The sequence below is a fragment of the Mirounga angustirostris genome, unplaced genomic scaffold, assembly GCF_029215605.1.
Source record: "Mirounga angustirostris isolate CCGP_5_RB_7025 unplaced genomic scaffold, mMirAng1.0.hap1 SCAF_1, whole genome shotgun sequence".
NCBI classification, from domain to species: domain Eukaryota; kingdom Metazoa; phylum Chordata; class Mammalia; order Carnivora; family Phocidae; genus Mirounga; species Mirounga angustirostris.
The window spans coordinates 70760253-70786332 of record NW_026991709.1 but is presented as its reverse complement, the minus strand read 5'-3'; the positions used below and the strand labels follow the sequence as shown (position 1 = coordinate 70786332).

Here is a 26080-nt window from a genome sequence, read left to right as displayed (position 1 = left end):
AGAAAGTGGTCCCAGGCTGGTAGTGTTTGGAGGCCTGGAAGAAACAAATACAAATCCTCACTGCACAGGTTCACTCTTAACCCAGGACTGAAAGGATTTCCAAGGATAAACAGGATTTCAAAAGCTAAATATGAGCACCCAAAATATAATTTTAATATACCTGAGGAAATAAGCCACCATGAATGAATCCACAGAAACCACAAACAAAATAATGAAGCTTGTGAACTTTAGATAGTGGAACTATTGGTTACAGAATGTAAAATAAGTTTATTAAAATGATTAAACAAAATAATATATGAGTAAGAAACAAGATACTGCTTTTTAAAAAGTGACCACGAAGCTTTGAGAAGTAACCAAGTAGAACTTCTACAAATAAAGAATTTAATAATTGCAACCAAAGCCAATGTTTGGGTTAAATAGCAGATTACACACTGAAGAGAGAATTAGTAAACTGGATGACAGATCTAAAGAAATTACTGAGAGCAGCCCAGAGACAAAGGAAGTATGAAAGAAAGATCAAGAGACATGGGGATAGATTGTGAAGATCTACCATATACTTAGCAAGAACTCTGAGAGAAGAGAGAAAACAAAAGGGATAGTAGATGAGATAATGCCTAAGAATTTTCAGAACTGAATAAAGACAAGAACCTTCAGATTCAAGAAGCAAAGTGAAGCCCAACCAGGATAAGCAAAAGAAATCTTTTCAAACACATCAACATGAAACTGCAGAATACCATAGGTAAAGCAACCAGAAAGGAAAGACACACCCTACAAAGAAACAACTATTAAATTTCTGAAGATTTATCAACTGCAACAATGGGTGCAAGTGGACAGTGGAAAAATATTTTCAAAGTACCAAGATAAAATAACCAAATTTACAAGTGTAGACCGAGCTAAATTATCAGTCATATGAAGGTGAAATAAAGATATCAGACAAAAGCAGAGACCGTTCGTTGCTGGTACTGTAACAGTGTTGTAGCTACACTTGTGGTGCTTGGGGCGCCTGGGTGGCTCAGTTGGTGGTTAAGCGGCTGCCTTCAGCTCAGGTCATGATCCCGGAGTCCTGGGATGGAGCCTGCTTCTTCCTCTCCCTCTGTCCCTCCCCCCACTTCTCATGCTCTCTCTCACTCTCAGATAAACAAAATCTTTAAAAAATAAAAATTTAGGGGCACCTGGGTGGCTCAGTCGTTAAGCGTCTGCCTTTGGCTCAGGTCACGATCCCAGGGTCCTGGGATCGAGCCCCACATTGGGCTCCCTGCTCTGTGGGAAGCCTGCTTCTCCCTCTCCCACTCCCCCTGCTTGTGTTCCCTCTCTCACTGTGTCTCTCACTGTCAAATAAATAAAATCTTTAAAAATATATATAAATAGGGCGCCTGGGTGGCTCAGATGGTTAAGCGTCTGCCTTCGGCTCAGGTCATGATTCCAGGGTCCTGGGATCGAGTCCCGCATCAGGCTCCCTGCTCCGTGGGAAGCCTGCTTCTCCCTCTGCCTCTCTCTCTCTCTCTCTCTCTATCTCTCATGAATAAATAATTAAAATCTTAAAAAAAAATTTAAAAATTTAAAAAAATAAAAAATATATAAATAAATAAATAAAAATTAAAAAATAAAAAATACAGCATTTAGGGGTGGCTGGCTGGCTCAGTTGGTAGAGCATGCGACTCTTGATCTCAGGGTCATGAGTTCAAGCCCCACGTTGGGCATAGAACTTACTTAAAAAATAATTTTTTTTAAGTTAAAAAATAAAGTGCTTATTCATTTTTCAAGTATCCAAAGATAATAAAGAGTTCAAAACCAGAAATGTTCTGTTATATCAAAAGTGATATCAAAAAAAAGTGATGTCATCTGCAACCATTTATTAGGCAAGAAGAGTCATATCAAAGTACTCTTCATTCACTTTCACATTTTTATTACACCTCTGAATACCTGTATAAATGAATAAATGGCTGAATCATGTCCCAGGCCACCATCTCAAATATTAACTTGAAAACTTATTTAAATACTGATGACACTTGGTTCTGATATGCAAAAGAAAAAAATATATATATGCACTCTGCCCTCCCCGCCACATATACTCTTAAGAGGTACCATGTTCCCCTGTCTATTCATACTTCAGTATGCTGTCTGTTGATGTTAACTGAATTTTAACTGACATAATTTCATTTCAGTGCCGCTATATTAATCCCACTGTGAAAGAAATGCTTGTAAAAAACACGGAATTCTTTCTTGTAAGAAAACGCTAAATAAGTAAAAAATTAGACTGGATTTGAAATTTTAGTGGTCTCTAATTATTTCTTTTTTTATGGCATTTGGTTGCCTTTTTCAAGTTCTTAAACATACCTTCAAAAAGAACTATTATGACTAGTCAAGTCATACATGTCAAATTCTAAAGGTTTATTCCCATAAAAACAACAGAATGTTTTAGGAAATTAAGCAGTGCTAGCATATATAAATGTATATCATTCCATTACTCTATGAAACACTGTCAACCAAACCCTGGTTTATTGGCTTCTGTTCTGAAACATGCCTGTCCTCAACGCATTGCCCTAAACAAACAGAAGGACATGCTTGCCTTTTTATTTTTATTTTTTTTCAAAGATCTTATTTTTAAGTAATCTCTACACCCAATATGGGGCTCAACCTCAAAACCCCAAGATCAAGAATTATATGCTCCACTGACTGAGCCAGCCAGGTGCCCCATACCTTTATGGCACTTACTTTATTTTCTAATTTTTTCCCAAGAAAAATAGTGGAATAAGAGCTTTTTAAAAAAAAAAAAAAAAAAGTCACTGAAGATACAAAAAAGAGGGGTATCTGGGTGGCTCAGTCGGTAGAGCATGTGACTCTTGATCTCAGGGTCATGAGTTCAAGCCCCAAGTTTGGCATGGAGCAAAAGATACAAAAAAGATTTTTTTTGTAAATGTACAACTTAATAAAAAATACTCTAAAAATGACAATCCGAATTGTCTTCCTGACAAATTCAGTACTAAGTATTAGTACTTAGTACTTAGTTTCATCTAGCCAATTCATATATTCAAAACAGTATAATAAAATACAAAAGGAGAATGGAAATGCTTTAAGGAATAATCAATCTTGATATTAATAATTTCTTAGCTGTCCTACTTTATTTTCTTTAAACTCTCGATGAGTAACTTTAATATTCAAAATTCATGTTTAAATAAACTGAGTCATCCAAAATATTTTATTCTTATTTATAATGATTTTCTCAATTTTTAGCTGAAATTAAAATGTTTCTAGTCATAAAATGAGAATAATTTGTCTCTAACATATAAAGTACTCATTTTCGTAACCGAAATGAGGATAAAATCACTTCTCACAAGATAAATATTTAACAAAATTAAGTTTCCTCTTCTGTTGGCACTTGCTTGAAGATTATCAAAGGTCTATACAACAGAGCACTAAATTCTGGAATTGGTTGAAAATGATCCAAAATTTCCTCTAGTACACATAATTTTAGACATAAATGAAGACAAAAGCAATGACAATTCTAGAAGAGCACTTCTAATTGCAAGTAAATAGGTCTTATTTAGGTTTATGGGAAGCATTAAACTCCATAAAACTTATAGGGAAAAATGGCCGTATTTGAAAACAGCCACAAGGATTAGAGTGGAACACAGGATGGTAATGAGCAGAGTCACAGAACATACTAAAGAGGTATGTATAGTCAGTCCCACTGGAACCTGTAGAGTCACGTTTTTATATACCTAGAGAGAGAGAGAGAGGTTAGAGACATTTAAAATGCATGTCCTAAGGTAAGACCAGTACTTGACTTTTAATGTAATTTTTTTCTTTTAGTATCTTTCAGCCAATGCTACACTACAGGGAACATTACTATTTGAGTGATTCTTTTGGATTCAACATTTCATTTAATATAATAGAATCAGACTCAATCACAATAATCCTTAAATTCTCATTAGTTTTGACTACTACTTTCTACCGATGCTAGCTATCTCCCATTGTCACCTCTGTAATCAATATAAGCATTTACCTCCTTTTGCTACGTTTCATATTAGAATACAGAATTCTCTCTCAAAGCCCCAAAGGAAAAACGTTAGAACAACAATAAAGCTAAAGTATCCAATCACTCCTGTTTTGCTGTTTCTCTCTCCAAAATACCTTTAAAAAGTCTGTTATTCACAAATCACACAATTGAATGTCTTTTACTGTTAAAACATCAAAGTCATTGTCATCCTGACCAGCAAAACAAGTTCTCCTACAGTTCAACTTGGTTTTTATTTTCTATTTGGTTTTGAAGATCAAGGGGGTCAGTTAGAAACTCTAGGAAATTTTATGGTTTAAAATAGGTTTTTAAAAACATGAAAATTTAGGTAACTTGGGAATGCTCTTATTTTTGGTTCCTTTTTATAAATATCTGGAGTATAATTTCACACCCCAAACAAATGTTACCAACATAATCTGTAACAAAGCCACCTGAAATTTAGCTTTCAAAAAAATGGTGTCTTAAATCAACAAGCCTTAGTGTAGATCACCCCCTTAGTAATGGTCACCTATTTCTCTGGTATACATAAACAAGAAATGTTAATACACGCACATACAATTCAAAGGGATTAATTATGACCTCTTATTTCAAGTTACATGGTCTAAAGGAGAACTGGATTCAGAATGTTTTAATAAGGTAATTACTTACTTTGTAGCAATGCATACAACCAATATTTTAAATTAATAAATTATAAACACTAATTATACTCTTCATTCACGTAAGAAAATCAAATGTAATTCTCCAGATGTATTTTAGAGTGTGAAAAAAGATTCGGGTTCCATATGGTAATGGAAATCTACTCAAAAGCAACTCTACATTGCAAAAGATATCAGCACAGTCATACATCTTACCAATTGTCAGTTCTAAGAGAATTCCCCACTACAAAATAGCAGTGCTTTGTAGTAAGCCTTCACCATAAGTAGTTGTTTTCTAGGCTAGCTGGTAGACAGGCTTCAAAGCAACTCCAAGGAAAATACTTCAAATCTAAATATCTACAATAGCCACATGAACAAATCTGCTTTATGTTTATCTGACTGACAGTCTGTCTGTTGGTTTAACATTTTAAATTTATTTTCCTTTTATTGCAGACTCATTTGACTCCTTATAAAAGTAAACTGTAAAAATGATGACACAGATTGTGCTATTCCACCAAAGGAAGCAGGCATTAAAGAGAATTAGGGTCAAAGAGAAACACAAACAGATATTACAACCATCAGTTAAAATGCAGCTCATAAAAGAGGAAGGAAAGGACAGAAAAAGAGGGAAAGAAAAGAAATGGTTGTATAAGATCACCACTCTGAAGAGAGAGAAGTAGACCATGTTAACTAAAGAAGGTAAACAGAAAACTACACTCCTTAGACAAAGCCAATGTTAATGAAGTAAGAATACTTACCTAATTTAGTAACTGAAAACAAGGTCAGAGGTCAAAACTATAAACATGGCTGGCCACAACCTGGATTTAGATATATAAATAGCAATACAACTGTCTAGAAACTTTATCACCGTTGAAATACTACTACTTGGAGCCTTTATTACCCTTTTCTCACTTGTTTTGTGCCATATAATGAAGTTAACTAATGGATTTTTGTTGTTCAAAAATTAATAAAAAGTTCTAAATAAAATAAAGTTGTACTGATAAAGTAAAACTCTTGGGTTTTACTGAAACCAGGCCACTTTCTTACACCATACACAAAAATAAACTCAAAATGGATTAAAGACCTAAATGTGAGACAGGAAACCATCAAACCCCTGGAAGAAAACATAGGCAGTAATTTCTTGGACATCAGCTGTCGAAACATTTTTCTAGATAAAGTAAAACCAGATGGACATAGCACTGTTCTTCATTGCTACTCCACATCTTTAAAAAGCATATTAGCTATACTTAGGCTCTGAACCAATGAGGCATGGAACTAACCCTAAATCTCCAGTCCCCAAATTAAATGATTCTGTAACTATAGAAATGAGGAACCACTGCTGCCATTAGTAGCAAGGAAACAACATTAAAAACAAACAAAAACAGCTTTCAATGGTAGAAGAGAAAATTGGCAGAAACATTATGAGTTTTAAATAATGTAGCATGATCGAAAAACAACATAAAATATTAACTTACTGATTTATATTTCATATTGTTCCACTGGCAGATATCCTTATTCTTCAAAGCACAAGGAGCTGCCACTTGTGACTGAGCCCAGCATTTCAAAATTGGAAACTCTGAGAAAAAGTGGTAGAACATCATATCAGAAAACCTGCATCTGGACTAGACCCTAGGCCAGTCTTTCATGTTGAGATATGAGTACTCAAACACTTTTCTACACAATGTACATGACCTGAATCCATCTTCACATGCTATTTTATTTAGCAGCCTATCCTAAGAGGATGCCTAAGAAATTACAAAATTACCAAGACTGTGCAGAAGTTAAGCATGAGTTCTTAACAAATCTCATTACAGTAGGTGCCACTTTTTAAAAAAGATGTTATTTATTTATTTATTTGAGAGAGAGAGAATGAGCAGAGGGAGAGAGGGAGAAGCAGACTCCCTGCTGAGCAGGAAGCCGGATGCATGCGGGGCTCAATCCCAGGACGCAGGGATCATGACCTGAGCCAAAGGCAAACTCTCAAGCAACTGAGCCACCCAGGCATCCCCAGTAGGTACCATTTTTAAAAAAATTTAACTTAAACTTTTTTTGAAATATAACATATATTCAGAAAAATGAACAGATCCTAAGCATACAACTAAAAAAATTTCCATAGACTAAACTAACCCATATAAAGAGCATTGAGGCTAAAAAAAACAAAAACAAAAACTAGAACCCCAGGGGCTCTCTCAAGAGAGAGAGCTTTTTCAAACTTTTTTCAGACAATTAAAAGAAAACTAGGTTGGATGAACAAACCTAACAAAGTTGAACAGTTTATTATTTTCTCATCATGAAATATATGATGGCTGCAAAGTATGATTAAAAACTTCCTATCCTCCAATCTTTAGTGCTACTGGTTTGTGAATATTCTAATCAACCCAAATTTGAAGACCCAAAGAACCAAAATCGGAAAGGGGTTTCTTAAAGTCTTGATTCTAGGAAGACTGAAAATGGGGAAGGATCATTTTTTTATTTTTTTTTAATATTTTATTTATTTATTTGACAGAGAGAGAGACAGCGAGAGGGAACAAAAGCAGGGGGAGTGGGAGAGGGAGAAGCAGGCTTCCCGCTGAGCAGGGAGCCCGATGCGGGGCTCGATCCCAGGACCCTGAGATCACGACCTGAGCCAAAGGCAGACGCTTAACGACTGAGCCACCCAGGCGCCCCACATCGTTTTTTTAATTTACTCAAACGCACACATAAAAACAGAAAGAACAATTACACCCGAAACCAAAAACTAATGGCCAATATTTACAACAAAACTAGGTGGTAAAGTATCCCCTCAAACACGAAAACCTATGCAGGTGGAGACAAACACCAACAGCTGCAAGTCCAGCAAATCAGCATGAAGAAACAGAAAGTAACACAGGGGCAAAAAGAAACACACCAGACATTATATGCGTAGTCCTACAAGAACTCAGCACCACCTATAGTCTTGTCAAAAGAATCAAAGCTAAATCTGATCACACCTCTGGAGCCAGCAGCCAATTTCCAGGAAATAAAGAGGCTAGATGAACAGCATGAGTACAATCACCAAAACCCCAGCCATGAGAAACTAGACAGGTCAAATGGCCCAGGTTTCTCCACAGGTAAATTAAAAAAAAAAAAAAAAGCAAGGGGAAGAGGAGAAACCTGTAAAGTAAGAGACTTAATGGAAATACATTTCTTTAAATGGGGAAGATGAGGCTTTACCATCTAAGAATGCCCACTTGGGCAGAAAAAGTATAAAGAAACATAAGCAAGTGATTAAGTCAGGATATGGGTTAGTCTTAGAGGAAAGGAGGAGGCTATGATTGAGACAAGACACAGAGAGCTGCTGCTAGGGTGACTGGCAAAGCTCTATTTCTCTACCTGGGTGGTAGTTACAAGGGTATTTGCCTTATAATAATTTACTAAAATATTTGCTTGTGAGGTTTTCTTGTATCTATGGTGTATTTTACAATCAAAAAGTTAAAAAAAGAGGGATGCCTGGGTGGCTCAGTCAGTTAAGCGTCTGCCTTTGGCTCGGGTCATGATCCCAGGGTCCTGGGACTGAGTCCCACATCAGGCTCCTTGGTTGGCACGGAGCCTTCTTCCCTCTGCCTGCCCCTCCCCCTGCTTGTGCACACGCACACGCTCTCTCTCTGACAAATAAATGAAACCTTAAAAAGAAAAGTTAAAAAAGAAAAAAGAAACCTGCTTTTGTCATCCCTGTCCTTGACTTCAGACTTGCCACCATACCTTTATTTTTATTTTCAACCCTCAGAAAAGACTTGCAACCCTCACCTTGGTCACAATACATCAATAAATCAGGGTTATTGACCACAATAAAGGTTTCCCCATCTTTACTATGTGGCCGATGATAGCGGTAGTGCACAGGCAAAAAAGCTTGGAAACAGTCAATGCACTGTGAATCTTGTCTGGCATAAATTAGAACTTCAGATTCCTTGGACAAATAACTGGGAGCTTCTATATTAAAGTCTTCTGAAACCATCACTGCCTGTCAAAAAGAAAACAAATATTAATCCAGAAGAAGAAATGAATGGGGAGGATTAATAAATAAAGCCACAAGATTGCTATGCAGATGAACAGAAATGTCAAATTTGAGTCAAACTCACTCCCCTTATAGATAATTTCCATTTCATTCCATCCTCAATTTTAAATAGAAAATACAGATGTGATCTATGTTTAATAAAAGTTTGTTTACTAAAAGTAAACTGAGGAAATTTTACTAATAAAAATTATGTATTTGTAATATCCTTATCAACCTTTGTTTAGGTGACAAAAGAGGTACTAAGAAAAGAGAAATTTTGTGAATACAGCATTATTTAATAAATATGAAAACTATGACAAAAACAGTTAACCCAGTATTGGATTGAAATGATTGGTATCATTCTGGTAATTTCCTGTTCTTGAGAGAAGCAAGTAAGATGGCAGTGAGTAAGATAGAGCACTGTGGTCAGGAAGTCAAAGCAAAGGTCAGCACTCTTCCCATATTAGGTATAAAAAGTTAAAAGAAAAATAGTAAATGATTCTTTAAAAAAATAATACAGTAAAAACCATTTTAAAACAGGTATTCTAGGGGCGCCTGGGTGGCTCAGTCAGTTAAGTGTCTGCCTTCGGCTCAGGTCATGATCTCAGGGTCCTAGGATCGAGCCGGTGACAGGTTCCCTGCTCAGCGGGGAGTCTGCTTATCCCTCTCCCTCTGCCCCTCCCCCCACGCTTGTGCTTTTGCTCACTCTCTCTCAAATGAAGAAATAAAAAATCTTAAAAAAAAAAAAAGATATTCTACTCCAAAAGTAAAAATGCATATGTGGCAGAAAATAGTCCTAAATTATAAATGTGTATATTATATATATATATACACAATATACACACACACATATATATATAATCCATGTACACGTATTTATGTTTGAGGCTCCATATATATATATATATATCCATCCACACATATTTATGTATAAACATACATATGCACATTCACACTCACATATACTTATACATACGTATATAGGCACTATATAACCTATGAGTCTGTATGTGAGTATGTATACACACACAACTTGTCTCTAGATTCTCTATGTGAAGTCCTGACATAGCTCCAAGAAAAAAAAAAGAATTAACATCTTCCTGTCATGGCAAGCAAACATCCTAATTCTCTTGTTTGACAGTGACACCAAGTGCTGTATTTTTTTCATATTTTTCCTTCTCTGTTAATCACAGGAATAAAAAGAATTCATTGGCAAAGGCCAAGTAGTTATATAATCTTATGAGTCATAATGAACTTTAAAGGTGATCAAATTAAACCACTGTCCCAATGAGGGCATTCATTGTTCAGGATCCAGCCACTGCTTGAATACACTCAAGGACTAAAAGGGAGGTTATTACATTGAGTCATATCATTTTATCTTCTGTTAAAAGGTTATTCCTTTTTTTTTTTTAGATTTATTTATTTGACAGAGAGAGAGCAAGAGCGTGGGGAGGAGGGGCAGAGGGAGAGGGAGAGAGTCTTAAGCAGGCTCGGTGCTGAGTGCAGAGCCCAACACAGGGCTTGATCCCACAACACGGAGATCACGACCTGAGCCGACACCCAAGAGTCAGATGCTCAACCTACTGTGTGACCCAGGGACCCCTATTCCTTTTTTATAAGTAGAAATCTAATGCTCTGGCCTTTAACATTCACAACTGTCCTTGCTTACAGTATCTACAATAAATTTGTTCCTTATTTCACTAAGGGTCACTCAAACATCGCCACTAAGTTTGCTCCTCCTCAGAGAAACAGTCATAGTTCTTGTAGGGGCACCTGGGTAAACAGCAATAATGTATTATCAAAAAAATGAAATGATGCATAAAAAATTCATCCAAAAAGAGCATATACTTGTTAAAAGACATGGATCTATACCTTTTCACAACAACACTCAACTACACGTCACAAACCACCACAGCTAAGTTAAATGAATTAAGCTATGAAATTGTGCCATACCTGTAACATTTGCCAGATCTTTCTCTGATAAACTATAGCTCTTTCAAAAACAGAAATAAATTCTCCCAATTAAGATACAGTAATTGGTGCCTTTGAACAACTTATACAATCTAAAAATATAAAACCTTTTTCTTTTTTAAAGATTTTATTTATTTACTTGACAGAGAGACACAGCGAGAGAGGGAACACAAGCAGGGGGAGTGGGAGAGGGAGAGGGAGAAGCAGGCTTCCCTGCCGAGTAGGGAGCCCAATGCGGGCCTCGATCCCGGGACCCTGGGATCATGACCTGAGCCAAAGGCAGATGCTTAATGACTGAGCTACCCAGGCGCCCCTAAAAATATAAAACTTTATAAAAATGAAATGTAGAATACTTTTCTGACACTGGGATGTTAATTCTAACAGTACATTTTTAAAAATGTTCTATCTGGCTAAAGGTTCACCAATTTTATCCATCTCAAAGAACCAGCTTTCAGTTTCACTGGTTTTCCCTGTTGTGTTTCTATTTTCTAATTCACTGATTTCTGTTTTTACTATTTCCATTCTCCTACTTACTTTGGTTTCATGTGCTCTTCTTTTTGTAATTTAGGGAGGCTTGGCTATCACTAATCTGAGACCTTTCTTCTTTCTAAAATAGGCATTTTAGGACTATAAATTTCCCCCTAAATGCAGCTCTAGCAGCACCCTACTAATTCTAATATATTGTTTTCACTTTTATTCAGCTCAAAATACTTTCTCTTTTGATTTCTTCTTTGACCTATGGACTACTTAGAAGTATGTTAATTGGCTCCCAAATGTTTGAGGCTTTTCCAGAAATCCTTCCATTCTTGATATCTACTTTAATTCCTCTGTAGTCAAAGAACACACTTTGTAAAACTTGAATTTGTCTAAGTATATTGAGACTTGTTTTATGACCTAGAATATGCTCTATCTTGATAAATGTTCCATGTACACCTAAAAAGAATGTATATTCCACTATTGTTGGGTGGAGTGTTCTATAAATGCCAGATTAGGTCAAGTTGACAGTTTTATTCAAATCTTATATATTCTTACTAATTTTCTGTCTAGTATATCAATTAATGAGAAAAGGGTACCGAAATCTTCAACTCTAACTGTAGATTTGTCTATTATACCTTACAGTTCTACCAGTTTTTCTTCATGCATTTTGAATCTGTGTTATTAGGTACATAAATGTTTATGGTTATTATTTCCTTCTGATGAGTTTATCCCATTATCAAAATGACTTTCTTTAGCTCTGGTGATAGTCTTTGCTCTGAAATCCACTTCACCTAAAATTAATATAGCCACTTCAGCTTCCTTTTGACCAGTGTGACCATTATATCTTTTCTTTTAAAATTTACTGTTCATTTCTTGTAAGCAACATACAGTTGGTTCTTGCTTTCTTATCCAATCTGATGATCTCTGCCTTTTAATGGGGATATTTAGACATTTACATTTAATGTGACTATTGATATGGTTGACATTTATCATCTTATTTTCTATATTTAACATCCAATTTTTGTTCCTTTTATGTTCTTTCTCTGCTTTTTGGATTAAATGAATACTTTTATAATTTCATTATAACTGCTTTGCTGGCATATTAGCTAAAACTCCTTGTGCTTTTTTTAACATTTAATTATTTATTTTTAAGTAGGCTCTAGGCCCAATGTGGGGCTTGAACTCATGACCCTCAGATCAAAAGTCATTTGCCCCATCGCCTGAGCCAGCCAGGCACCCCAAAACTCTTTGTTATTTTTATGGTTACTTTAGGGTTTACAGTAAATATCTTTAATGTAGCAGTCTACCCTTAAGTGATATTTTTTTATTTTTATTTTTTTAAAGATTTTATTTATTTGACACAGAGCGAGAGAGAGAGAGAGAGCACAAGCAGGGGGAGCAGCAGAGGGAGAGGAAGAAGCTGACTCCCTGCTGAGCAAGGAGCCCAATGTAGGGCTCAATCCCAGGACCCTGGGACCATGACCTGAGCCGAAGGCAGATGCTTAACCGACTGAGCCACCCAGGCGCCCCTACCCTTAAGTGATATTAAACTACTTCACATTTAGTGTAACAACCTTACAAAAGTATACTTCCATTTTCTCTTTCCCAACTTTGTGATATTAGTTGTCACGTATTTTATTTTTACATATGGTATAAATGCTATATTATTTTTGTCAATTATCTTGTAAATAAAAAATTTAAATAATAAGAGGGAAAAAAGTCTTATATTTACCCATGTAGTTATCATTTCAAGTGCTCTTCTCTCCTTAGTGTAGATATAGATTTTATCTGGTATCATTTTCCTTCCACCTGAAAGACCTCCTATAACATTTTTTATAGTGGAGGTCTATTGGTGATTAATTCTTTCAGATGTCTGAAAAGTCTTTATTTCATTTTCACTTTGAAAGATATTATCACTGCATACAGAATTCAAAATTCACATATTTTTTTCTTTCAATACTTTAAGGATGGTGTTGTACTGTTTTCTTGTTTGCATTATTTTTGACAAGAAACCTGTTATCTTTTATCTTTGTTCCTTTATATTTTACATGTTTTCCTTTCCCTCTTGACACTTTTAAAATTTTCTCATTCTCTGGCTTAAATCAACAACACAAGAAACAACAGGTGTTGGCAAGGATGTAGAGAAAGGGGAACCCTGTTGCACTGTTGGTGGGAATGCAAACTGGTGTAGACACTCTAGAAAACAGTATGAAGGTTCCTCAAAAAGTTAATGATCCAGCAATAGCACTACTAGGTATTTACCCAAAGAATACAAAAATACTAATTCAAAGGGATACATGCACCCTGATGTTTTCAGCAGCATTATCGACAATAGCTAAATTATAGAAACACTGTTAAGTATCCATCAACTGATGAATGGATAAGGAAGATGCAGAGGTGCCTGGCTGGCTCAGTCAGTAGTACAGCATGTGACTCTTGATCTCAGGGTTGTGAGGTTAAGCCCCACATTGGGCAGGGAGCCTACTTAAAAAAAAAAAAAAATTTAGTATATAAATACAATGAAATATTATTCAGCCATAAAAAAGAATGAAATCGGGCGCCTGGGTGGCTCAGTTGGTTAAGCGACTGCCTTCGGCTCAGGTCATGATCCTGGAGTCCTGGGATCGAGTCCCGCATCGGGCTCCCTGCTCAGTGGAGAGCCTGCTTCTGCCTCTCTCTCTGCCTGCCTCTCTGCCTACTTGTGCTTTCTCTCTGTGTGTCAAATAAATAAAATCTTTAAAAAAAAAAAAAAAAACAAAATCTTGCCATTTGCAATGACATGGACAGAGCTAGAAAGTATTATGCTAAGTGAAATAAGTCACAGAAAGACAAATGCCATATGATTTCACTCATACGTGGAATTTAAGAAAGAAAACAAATGAACAAAGAGAAAAAAAGAGAGAGAGGCAAACCAAGAAACAGATTCTTAACTACAGAGAACAAACTAATGGCTACCAGAAAGGAGGAAGGTGGGGGGATGTGTTAAACACGTGATGGGGATTAAGGAGTGCACTTGTTATGATGAGCACCAGGTGATATATGGAAGTGTTGGATCACCATTTTGTACACCTGAAACTAATATTACACTGTATGTTAACTAACTGGAATTTAAATAAAAACTTAATCTTTTTCTTATTCTCATAGTTTTATTTTTTTTTTAAGATTTTATTCATTTGAGAGAGAAAAAGAGAGAGAAAGCACAAGGTGGGAGAGGGGCAGGCGGAAAGGGAGAAGCAGACTCCCCACTGAGCATGGAGCCCAACATGGGGCTCGATCCCAGGACCCTGAGATCATGACCTGAGCCAAAGTCAGACACTTAACTGACTGACCCACCCAGGCACCTCTCATTCTCATTGTTTTAAACAATTTGAGTATCATGTATCTTGGTATAGTTTTCTTCATGTTTCTGGTACTTGAGCATCTTAGATATGTGGATTTATAGTTTTCATCAAATTTGGAAATTTGTCAGCCATTATTTCTTCAAATATTTTTTTCCATCTCCATTTCTCTCTTCTCTCCTTGGAAATTCCAATCACACCTTCTCCACCCCACCCCCCACACTGAGCTTTATTGAGATATAATTGACATATAACATTGTATAGGTCTAAGGCATACAACATAATCATCTGAAATACGTTTATAATGCAAAATGATTGCCACAGTAAGGTTAATACAACCATCAACACAGTTACCTTCTCATGTGTGTGTGCGTGTGTACAATGAAAACTTTTATTTTACTACTTTTTAAAGTAATCTCTACACCCAACATGGGGCTCAAACTCATGACCCTGAGATTAAGAGTCATGCTCTACTGAACCAGCCAGGCACCCCCGATGAGCACTTTTAAAGTATACTCTTTTAACAACTTTCAAATATACAATACACTATTGTTAACTATAGTCACCATGCTATACACTAGACCCCCAGAATTTACTCATCTTATAACTGGATGTCTGTACTCTTTGACCACCTTCAACTGTTTCTTCCATACTCTTGCTTCAGGCAACCACCAAACTACCCTCTGTTTCTGAGTTCAGTTTTTTTTTAGATTCCAAATATAAATGAGATCATACAGTATTTGTCTTTCTCTGTCTGACTTATTTCACTTAGCTTGTAGCAAATGGCAGGATTTTCTTCTTTTTTTTAGGTGAATAGCATTCCACTGTATATATTTCCATACATATTTTTTTATTCACTCATCTGTTGATGGACACTTAGGCTGTTTCCATAGCTTTTCTACTGTGAATAATGCTGCAAGGAACATGGAGCTAGAGATAATCTCTTCAAGATAGTCCAATCACAGGTATAGTAGGCCACTTGAAATTGTCCCACAACGGGGCGCCTGGGTGGCTCAGTTGGTTAAGCGACTGCCTTCGGCTCAGGTCATGATCCTGGGGTCCCTGGATCGAGTCCCGCATCGGGCTCCCTGCTCTGCAGGGAGTCTGCTTCTCCCTCTGACCCTCCCCGCTCTCATGCTCTCTCTCTCTCAAATAAATAAATAAAATAATTTTTTTAACGTCTTTTTTTTTTTTAAGATTTTATTTATTTATTTGAGAGAGAGAGAGAGCACATGAGAGGGGGAGGGCCAGAGGGAGAAGCAGACTCCCTGCAGAGCAGGGAGCCCGATGCGGGACTCGATCCAGGGACCCCAGGATCATGACCTGAGCCGAAGGCAGTCGCTTAACCAACTGAGCCACCCAGGCGCCCAATAAATAAATAAAATCTTTAAATAAAAAATTAAAAAAAAAGAAATTGTCCCACAACTCACTATTACTCTATTCACTTTTTATGTTTCTTTTTTTTTTTTAATCTGTTTTAGGTAGCTTCTATTACTATGTCTTCAAGTCCATTAATCTTTTCTTCTGCAATGTTTAAAATGCCATTAATTTTATCCAGAATATTTTCTATCTCATATACTGTAGTCTTAATCTTCACAAGTTTAATGTTGTCCTCTTATATATCTTCCACATCTATACTTAGTTTTTTGAACATATGGAATACAGTTATGATAACTGTTTTCATAGCCCAATGCTAACATCTGGGTCAGTTCTGGATTGGTTTTGATTGATTTATTTATCTCATTACAGGCTATATTTTCTCCCATCCTTGCATCTGATTTTTTATTAAAATCAAGACATTGTGATTTTGATATTGTTGGATGCTGGATATTTCTGTATTCCTGTAAGTATTCTTGAGCTTTGCTTATATGCAGTAAAGTTACTTACAGTTTGACTTTTTAAAGGTCGTGCTTTTAAGATTTGTTAAACAGGAATGCCATTATGTTCAGGCTAGGGCTAAATATCCCCCACTACTGAGTAAAAGTTCTTCCGTTTACTCTACCTAATGCCCAATGAATTATGAGGCTTTTCCTAGCATGGTTGCTGGGAACAGACACTACTACTGGCCCTATGTGAGTGTCTGACACTGTAACCTCTAATTTTTTCATATGGTTCTTTTCCCAGCAGCAAGTAGTTTCCTCACATACATGCACTAATCAATACTCAACTATGTACTTGAGGGGAAACTTTTATGGATCTCTGGAGTTATCTCTGCAATTCTCTTCTCTCTCTACACTGCCTTGTGAATTCTGGTGACCTTGGTCTTCCCAGAATTTCACCTTCATCTCATCAACTCAAGAAGTCTACTAGGCTCTGCTTGGGTTCTTGCTCCCTATACTACAGCCTGAAAACTCTCCAAGGCAATAAGCTGGCACAGTCCTAGAGCTCACCTTATATACTTTCCATTTATTTCAGATATCACTGCCCTCACTGCCTGATATTCAATGATCTTTTCCATTATTTCATATAATTTGTCTATTACTTGGTTGTTTCAAGTGGGAGAATAAATCTGATCTCTGTCCTCCAACTTGGTCAGGGCATAAGTCCTAATACTACATATTTTGATTGAGTAAAACTTATGATTTCAAAAACACAGCATTTCCATTTTGACTGATAGAAGAGCAATTTCATATGCTTCAATCTAATATTATGCTCTTTTCAAAGAATGTGAGATATTTTTATTAAATATATCAAATAGCCCTACCTAAAAATGAAATGAGATTCATTTGAAGTGCCTTATTCATGGTGACTCTGTTTAAGACTTGTCTTTATTTTCAAATTGCTCACAAACCATCACAAACTCCTTACAAAACATTTTATTGCCACCATCGCTCATTTAATTTGAACCCATTGTTCTATTTGCTGCAGTCACAAATTTTATCTCATGGAATAGTCAAGATCTCAATCTAAATACATAAGTATCAATCATTCCCTACATAAAAATTTCCTTCTATCCAGTTATATTCATCATTTAATACCACTTCTTGAGACAAAGTTTCTCTGCACAAAGAATCGGGCCACAGTCTCAACAGCTAGGCAGAAAGAAATAGCATCTCATATATCAGGATACCAACTTCTAATTATCTATGTGTCACAAATGAGACATCTATTTGAAATGAAAAAGTAAATTCACTTAAAATGCTTATAATTAGGGATTAAAAAATTAGGAAACAGAAAATTAAGATAAAGAGAAGTTTGTCAATCAATCCAGAGTGGCATCCTTTGCCTGCCCAGTCTTCTTATTACAATTAATCTGCACATACCCAATCTTATCCCAAGAGGGGGGCATGTGATCTCTTTTTGGGTACTCCTATGCAAAAAAATTCCATTTTCTTAAAACATGGTAGGCAATTTTATTAAGTAGGTTTAAATATGGTTCCAATCCATGTCACTACAAGCCAAGAACCACATTTAAATTTGAAACCTATTATTTAAAATTTTAGAAGCCTCATTCAGAATTCATGACTCAGTGAAGGAAAGAAAGGAGGAAAAAAGCAATGAGGTATTTCCACATGTATACATTTACTGAGACCGCCATATATGTGAACATGTTTATCTAAACTGCTATATATGTACAAAAAAACCTCAGAACACAGGAAGAAACTTGGTGAATGGGGGTTGAGATAGGTGGAAGCTCATCATTGTACACCTTTTTATACCTTTTGAATTTTGAACCATGAGAATATAATTACCTATTCAAAAAAATTTAAATAAGTAATTAAAACAGATGAAGAAATTGGCCTAAACCACAATTAGAAATAAATTGTCATCATAAATGACTCCTAGTATATCTATTTTGCCTCTTTTATATTCACATATAGATTATAATCTTAAGAATAAAGACGGTGCTTCCCAAAATTTCTTAATAGGAATCATCTGAGTTGTTAAAACAGACTTTGGGGTCCAATCTAGACCTACTGAATTAAACTTTCCCAGGAAGACATAATCTGCACAAAAAGTGGCCCCAAGTGATTTTTACCAAAAGTCAGAGACCCTGTTAACTAAGGAATAAAATTCATTTCTGGAAAGAGCAACAACTTTGTAATTAGACAGCTCTGGATTTATCTTTTGGCTCTTCCATTTACCTGTGTGATCCTGGATAAGTTACCTGGCCTTTTTGTACCTCAGTTTCCTTATCTATAAAATGGAGAAATAATACTACTAGGGTTGTTATAAAGATTGATCTATGCAAAGGGTATGGTACATAATCTTTCTCTAATGCTTAATTTTACCTTGCTTCCTTAAAAAAAAAGAAAGAAAGAAAAAAGAAGAAGATGTCTGACATACAGATAGCCAATAAGTATCAGCTTCCTTTCCTCCCACATCCAAATTATACAGGTGTTCATATATATGTCACTCAAACAATACTGTTAAATGCTGCTGAAGCAGTATTTATTAATCATTAATCTTCTCAAAGACACATAATTTTCTTAGTCATGAAACTAAGAACCATTCTAGCAAAAAGCATTTAACTAGCTCAGTTTAGTTGGCTTATTACTGACAAGTTTGACACATATCACTCACTTTTTAAAGAATACTTCCATCCTACCTAAAAAAAAAGTTACTTTACACACTTTAACAAAATGAATAAAAAATACAATGTTGTCTTGTCTATTATTTTTTCCTAATCCAAATTATAGCATCCCTAAAATAATTTCTCTCTCTTAAAAAAATCCTCTAATAGTTGTACCTCTGTTATGTTTCTCTCTCGTAATGAAGCCAACTCATACGGATCCACAAAAAGTCCTGTCGGGATGTACTGTTTAATTAAGAGTCGGCAGGTCCGTAAGTCCTCAATGCTTTCTCCAAATTTCACTTTTATTAAAAGGTCTCTGTAAGACAAGTATGTTTAAAATATATCTCTTCATTCAATTATTAAATGACATAGCATAACATTATATTCAAGTTGGTGGAAACACTGTATTTCAAATTCAAACTCAAAATCTATTTTTCAAAACATTATAAAGTCAAATGAAGTATTTATATCATGTCAGAACCACTCATTAGATCTTTCATAAATTCTTGTCAAGAGCCACATTATAGTATTAGTATGAAAACAGACAACGATCAATGGAAAGAAATATAGTCCAAAAATGGACACACATATATTTATATGGCAATAAAGGTGCCAACATGATTTGATGGGGAAAGGAGAGTCTTTTCACCAAATGGTACTGAAACAAATAGATATCTATATAGAAAAAAATGAACCTTGACATCAACCTCATACCATATACAAATATTAATTTGAAATAGAAGGGTGCCTGGGTGACTCAGTCAGTTAAGCGTCTGCCTTCGGCTCAGGTCGATTGAGCCCCACATCGGGATCCTTGCTCAGCGGGGAGCCTGTTTCTCCCCTGTCTACCGTTCTCCCTGCTTGTGCTTGCTCTCTCCCTCTCTGTGTCAAATAAATAAATAAAATCTTAAAAAAAAATAATTTGAAATAGATTATAAACCTAAATGTATAACTGTCCCAGCTTTCTGTCTGAAGGCACATTTGGGACCAAATGCAGGGAAGGAAATCCAAAGTACAACATGGTGGTTTTGCTTAAATTATAAAACAGAGACAGAATTTAAGAGAGACTGAAGTGGCTGGAAGTCAAGGTGCTAAATTCTAGAGAGGAGGGAACTATGTAGAAAGAGTTCTATAAATCTGAATGGGACTCCCCTTGAGATTTTGTTGAATACTAAGAAAAGCATGAGTAACGTTTAACTCCAAAAGACTGGGCAAAGAACGACCAGGGAACTGAAAAATGAGAAATTCTAAAATTTCACACACAGTTGGGAGATATTTGCATTTCAACCAACCAGAGATCACAGCTTTTGGTAGAGATACCAATAGAGTAAGGCCTTAGCAGCTAAATTAGCCTTGCAGTAAAGGCCACTTTAATTTTAGACCTATATAAAAAAAAAGGTTAAAAGGATCAAGCTCATAAACAAGTAACTTAATTGCTAACAGAAAAAATAAGACAAACACACTCAAAAACGCTCATATCTACAACATTCACTTTGTTCAGTATCCCATCAAAAGTCTCTAAACATGTGGGTGCCTGGGTGGCTCAGTCAGTTGGGCATCCGACTCTTGGCTTTGCCTCGGGTCATGATCTTGGAGTCCTGAGACTAAGCCCTAAGTTGAGCTCCACCCTCAGCACAGAGTCTACTTGGGATCTTCTCTCTCCTCCCCCCTCAAGGGCACTCTCTCTCGCTCTCTCTAAAATAAATAAATAGGGGCTCCTGGGTGCCTCAGTCAGTTAAGCATCTGCCTTCGGCTCAGGTCATGATCCCAGGGTCCTGGGATTGAGCCCTGAGTCAGGCTCCCTGCTTAGTGGGGAGTCTGCTTCTGCCTCTGCCTCACCCCTTCACTTGTGCTCTCTCTGGCTCTCTCACTCTCTCTCAAATAAATAAAATCTTAAAAAAAAAATAAAATCGTTAAAAAAAAGTCACTAAAGATGCAAAAGAGCAGGGAAATGTGACCAATAACCAAGAAAGAAATCATTCAATAGAAAGAAATGACAGAATTGACAAAACTAGCAAAGGACGTTAAAAGTCTTCTTAAATATGCCCAACATGTCAAAGGTTTAAAGAAAAAAATGAACACTGTGAAGGAAAGAGAAGAGATTTTATATATATATATGAAGAACTAAATGCAACTTCGAGATGAAAAGCAATTTCAAAATAAAAAAAAAACTATCCAGACATGAGTAAAAGCATTTAGACACTGCAAAGAAAAGATCAGTGACTTGGAGACAAAGCAACAGAAACTATCCAAACTGAAGAATAGAGAAAAAAAATTGGGGGAAAAAAAAAGAAACAGTTTCAGTGACTGTAAACAATATCAAGTGGTCTAATATATATATCTAGTTTGAGTCCTAGAAATAGAGAAGAGAATGTAATAGAAAAAATATTTTAAGACATAATGGCTGAAAATTTTCTGAATTTCATGAAAACTATAAGCCCATAAATCCAAGAAACTCAACAAATCCCAAGCAGGATAAACACAAAGAAAACCACACCAAGGGGTGCCTGGGTGGCTCAGTTGGTTAAGCGACAGCCTTTGGCTCAGGTCATGATCCTGGAGTCCCAGGATCGAGTCCCGCATTGGGCTCCCTGCGGGGGTCTGCTTCTCAGCAGGGAGTCTGCTTCTCCCTCTAACCCTCCTCCCTCTCATGCTCTCTGTCTCTCATTCTCTCTCTCAGATAAATAAATAAAATCTTTAAAAAAAAAAAAAGGAAAAAAAACCACACCAAGATATACTATCATCCAGTCACTGGAAAAAAAAATCTTAAAAGCCATCAGAGGAAAAAGAAACATTATAGAGAATAAAAAAGAATAAGCCAGAGAACAATGGGACAAAGCATTTAAAGTATTAACCGAGAAAAGGCTACCAATATAGAATTATATATCCAAAAGGAAAAGCCTTCAAAAATAAAGGCAAAATAAAAACTAAAACAAATATGAACTAAGAGAATTTGTCACTGCAAGAAATGATAAAGGAAATTCTTCAGGCAGAAAGATAACATGTGGAAAGAGGGATCTACAAGAAAGAAGAGCAAATGGTAAGTATGTGAGTGAATATAAGAACTTTTTTTCTTATTTTTTATTGCTTTAAAATGTGACTGATAGAGAAATTGGAACCCCGTGCATTGTTGCTGGAAATGTAAACTGGTGCAGCCTCTAAGGAAAACAGGATGATGATTCCACAAAAAATTAACATGGATGAATCTTGAGCACATTATGCTAAGTGAAATAAGTCAGTGACAAATACTGTGTGATTCTGCTTATAAGAGGTACTGAGGGGCGCCTGGGTGGCTCAGTCATTAAGTGTCTGCCTTCAGCTTGGGTCATGATCCCAGGGTCCTGGGATCGAGCCCCACATCGGGCTCCCTGCTCTGCGGGAAGCCTGCTTCTCCCTCTCCCACTCCCCCTGCTTGTGTTCCCTCTCTCACTGTGTCTCTCTCTGCCAAATAAATAAAATCTTAAAAAAAAAAAAAAAAGGTATTGAGAGTAGTCAAATTCAGAGAGACAGAAAGTGAAACGCTTGTTGCCAGGGGCTGGAAGGGGAGAATGGGGGGCTGTTTAATAGGTAGAGTTTCAATTTTGCAAGATGAAAAGAGTTCTGTGGATGGATGGTGGTGATGGTAACACAATAAAGTGAATGTCCTGAATGCCACCCAAGTGTACAATTAAAAATGGTTAAGATGGGGGATGCCTGACTGGCTCAGTTGGTAGAACATGTATGTAACTCTTGATCTCAGGGTCATGAGTTCAAGCCCCACATTGGATGTGAAGCCTACTTAAAATTTTTTTAAAAATGTTAAGTGTTGGGGCACCTGGGTGGCTCAGTCGTTAAGCGTCTGCCTTCAGCTCAGGTCATGATCCCGGGGTCCTGGGATCAAGCCCCGCATCGGGCTCCCTGCTCAGCGGGAAGCCTGCTTCTCCCTCTCCCACTCCCCCTGCTTGTGTTCCCTCTCTCGTTGTGTCTCTCTCTGTCAAATAAATAAAATCTTTAAAAAAAAAAATGTTAAGTGTTATGTTATGTGTGCTTTACCACAATTAAATAATAATAAAAAAATACATGACTATTCAAAACAAAAATAATAACAGTAGCGGGGCTTATAAGTAAAATATAAAGTTGATACATGTATGGCAACAAAAGCATAAAAGAGAGGAGAAAGAAATGAACTATTCTAAGATTTATATATTATTCATAGTATGGAATAACACTGGAAGGTAGACTATGATAAGTTAAAATTGCACACTGTAAACCCTGAAGCAACCAACTAAAAAAAGAGAGAGGTATCATTAATAAGCCAAAAACGGAGATAAAGTGGAATGCTTAAAAAATACTCAATTCATCAAAAATAAGGCAAGAAAAGAGAGAAAAGATTAGCTAGGACAAATAGAAAAGCAAACAGAGAGGCGCCTGGGTTGCTCAGTCAGTTGAGTTGACTCCTGATTTCAGCTCAGGGCATGATCTCAGGGTTGTGGGGTAAAGCCCGGAGTCAGGCTCCATGCTGGGTGAGGGGCCTGCTTGAGACTTTCTCTCTCCCTCTCCTTCTACCCTTCCTCCCCCTCTCTAAAAATAGAAAGAAAAGAAAAAAAAGAAAAGCAAATAGAAAAAATGTAGCAAGATGGGTAGATTTAAATCAAACCAACCAAATCAACATTTATATTAAAAGTAAATGGTCTAATCACTCTAATTAGAATGTAGAGATTGACAGACTGGTTAAATAGCAACACTTAATTATATGCTGTCTACAACATACATATTAATAATAAAAATAAGGAGTGGCTACATTAACATAAAAAATGCAGACTTCGGAACAAGGAATATTGTCAGGGATAACAAAGGACATTAAACCAAGATAAAAGGATCAATTAACCAAGAAGATATAACAATCCTAAATGTACTGTGTGCACCTAAAAAACACTGCTTCAAAATATTCATGTATTTTATTTCACAGCAAAAACTGGGAGAACTTCAAGGATAAATAGATAAATCTGCAATTACAGCCAGAGATTTTAATACCCCTCTCTCGATAATGGATAGAATAAGCACAAAAGCAGGAAGGATACAGAAGGCATGAACAACCTTCAATCAAGTTTATCTGACATTTATAGAATGTTCTACCAAACAAAAGCACATTACAGAAGAAAAATTGTAAGCTGGGCAATTAAAAAAATCTCTAGAAGTTTCAAAGGACTGAAATCATGTTAAGTATAGTCTCTAACCACATGGAATTAAGTTAGAAATCAAGAGGAGGAGGAGACACGGCCTTGACCAAAGCCACAGCCTCAGGCTCAGTCTCCTCCTTTGGCTATGCCTGGGATCTGCTGCCAGAAGGCTTTGGCTTCACGGCTGCTTGTGTAATCTCAGGTTTCTTTACCTCCAGAAGGAAAAAAAAATGGATACCTCACATCCTGGAAATTCATTTAGGAGACTGAAATTAGGGACTTCTTTCAAATTTGGACATGGCCAATTGAGGAGCAACAAGACCTAACAGGCCAAGTACTGTAAATAAAATATGCCAGTTGAAACTAGTACTTCTGGGAGAGTCTGCTGTTGGCTTATCAAGTCTAGTTTCAAGATAGTACCACTGTGGCTGCTTTTGTAACCCAAGCTGTCTATCATGATAATACAACAGTGAAGTCTGAAATACGCAATACAGGTGGTCGAGAATGATACTATAGCCTAGCTCCAATGTACTACAGAAGAGCACAGTCAGCCACAGGTGAAGAGGAGAGCTCAAATGAGTCCTTTGCAAGAGCAAAAAACTGAGTTAAAGAACCTCAGAGGCAAGCAAGTCTTAGCTTTACCAGGAAACAAAGCTGACCTAGAATAAAAGAGCTATAGATTTCCAGGAAGCACAGTCCTATGCAGATGACAAGTTTATTATTCACAGAGATATCAGCTAAAACATCAATGAATGTGAATGAAATATTTACAATAATAGCTAAAAAGCTGCCAAATAATGAACCACAGAATCCAGGAGCAAATTCTGCCAGAGAAGAGTAGCAGAACTTACTGAACCTACACAGCCTACCAGGGGTCAGTGTAATTAAACCTCCCCTTTGAGCTATCTGGAATATTCTTCTGCTTCCTAAATGTAAGTAACAGTGAAATTGGTGCACTTACCCAGTCCAGTATAACTTCCAAAAAGAGACTTATGATAGTCAAGTTTCTTTTTTTTTATCTGTTAATTTGAGAGAGAATGAACGGTGAGAGGGAAGGGGCAGAGGAACTGAGCCACCAAGGCGCCCTGAGTCAAATTTCTTTTCTTTTTTTTAAAGATTTATTTATTTATTTGACAGAGAGAGAGAGAGAGAGATCACAAGCAGGCAGACAGGCAGGCAGAGGGAGAGGGAGAAGCAGGCTCTCTGCTGAGGCAGAGGGAGAGGGAGAAGCAGGCTCCCTGCTGAGGCAGAGGGAGAGGCAAAAGCAGGCTTCCCACTGAGCACAGAGCCCGATGTGGGGCTGATCCCAGGACCCTGGGACCATGACCTGAGCCGAAGGCAGACACTTAACTGACTGAGCCACCCAGGTGCCCCTCAAATTTCTAATATAGAAGTATTTTAAGTGTTTTGAACTTAATTTTTAATAACATTCATGTGTCCCTCTGCCTGTTTCAGTAAAAGGAGAAAATGAAAGCTGTGTGTGTCTACTTGCTTTATTGGAAGGTTAGGGGAAATCATTTCTCAGCACCCGAGATCTAACAAACGACTATCTGGACCCTCAGTTAACCAGACAGTTCTATGAAAAAGTCTATGAAAAAGACTTAGAACTTATTAAGTTCCCTGCTCAGCGGGGAGCCTGCTTCTCCCTCTCCTCCCAGCTGTGCTCTCTTTCACTGTCTCTCTCTCTCTCTCTCAAATAAATAAAATCTTCAAAAAAAAAATTTTTTAAATATCAAATCTTAAAAAAACAAAACAAATTAACAAGAAAATAGTCCCAAGGGATGCCTGGGTGGCTCAGTTGGTTAAGCATCTGCCTTCGGCTCAGGTCACGATCCCGGGGTCCTGGGATCGAGTCTTGCATCGGGCTCCTTGCTCAGTGGGGAGTCTGCTTCTCCCTCTGCCTGCCGCTCCCCCTGCTCGTGCGCTCACATGCTCTCTCTCAATGACAAATAAA

The 26080-nt window shown here is 36.8% G+C and overlaps 1 protein-coding gene and 1 pseudogene across 1 annotated transcript in view; one reads left to right on the top strand and one right to left on the bottom strand.

Annotated features, from left to right (window-relative positions):
* Window positions 1–2370: 2370 nt before the first annotated feature.
* PIGX (phosphatidylinositol glycan anchor biosynthesis class X) overlaps window positions 2371–26080 on the bottom strand; it is a 38056-nt gene continuing 14346 nt past the window's right edge. The window contains exons 5-8 of the mRNA XM_045902099.3: window positions 19142–19283; window positions 8419–8632; window positions 6129–6229; window positions 2371–3722 (exon numbers count right to left, since the gene is read on the bottom strand). Coding sequence (XP_045758055.1) covers window positions 3579–3722; window positions 6129–6229; window positions 8419–8632; window positions 19142–19283 — 601 coding nt within the window. The 3' untranslated portion in view covers window positions 2371–3578. The remainder of the gene's footprint in view (window positions 3723–6128; window positions 6230–8418; window positions 8633–19141; window positions 19284–26080) is intronic.
* On the top strand, window positions 24424–25014 carry LOC123834361 (ras-related protein Rab-5A-like; annotated as a pseudogene).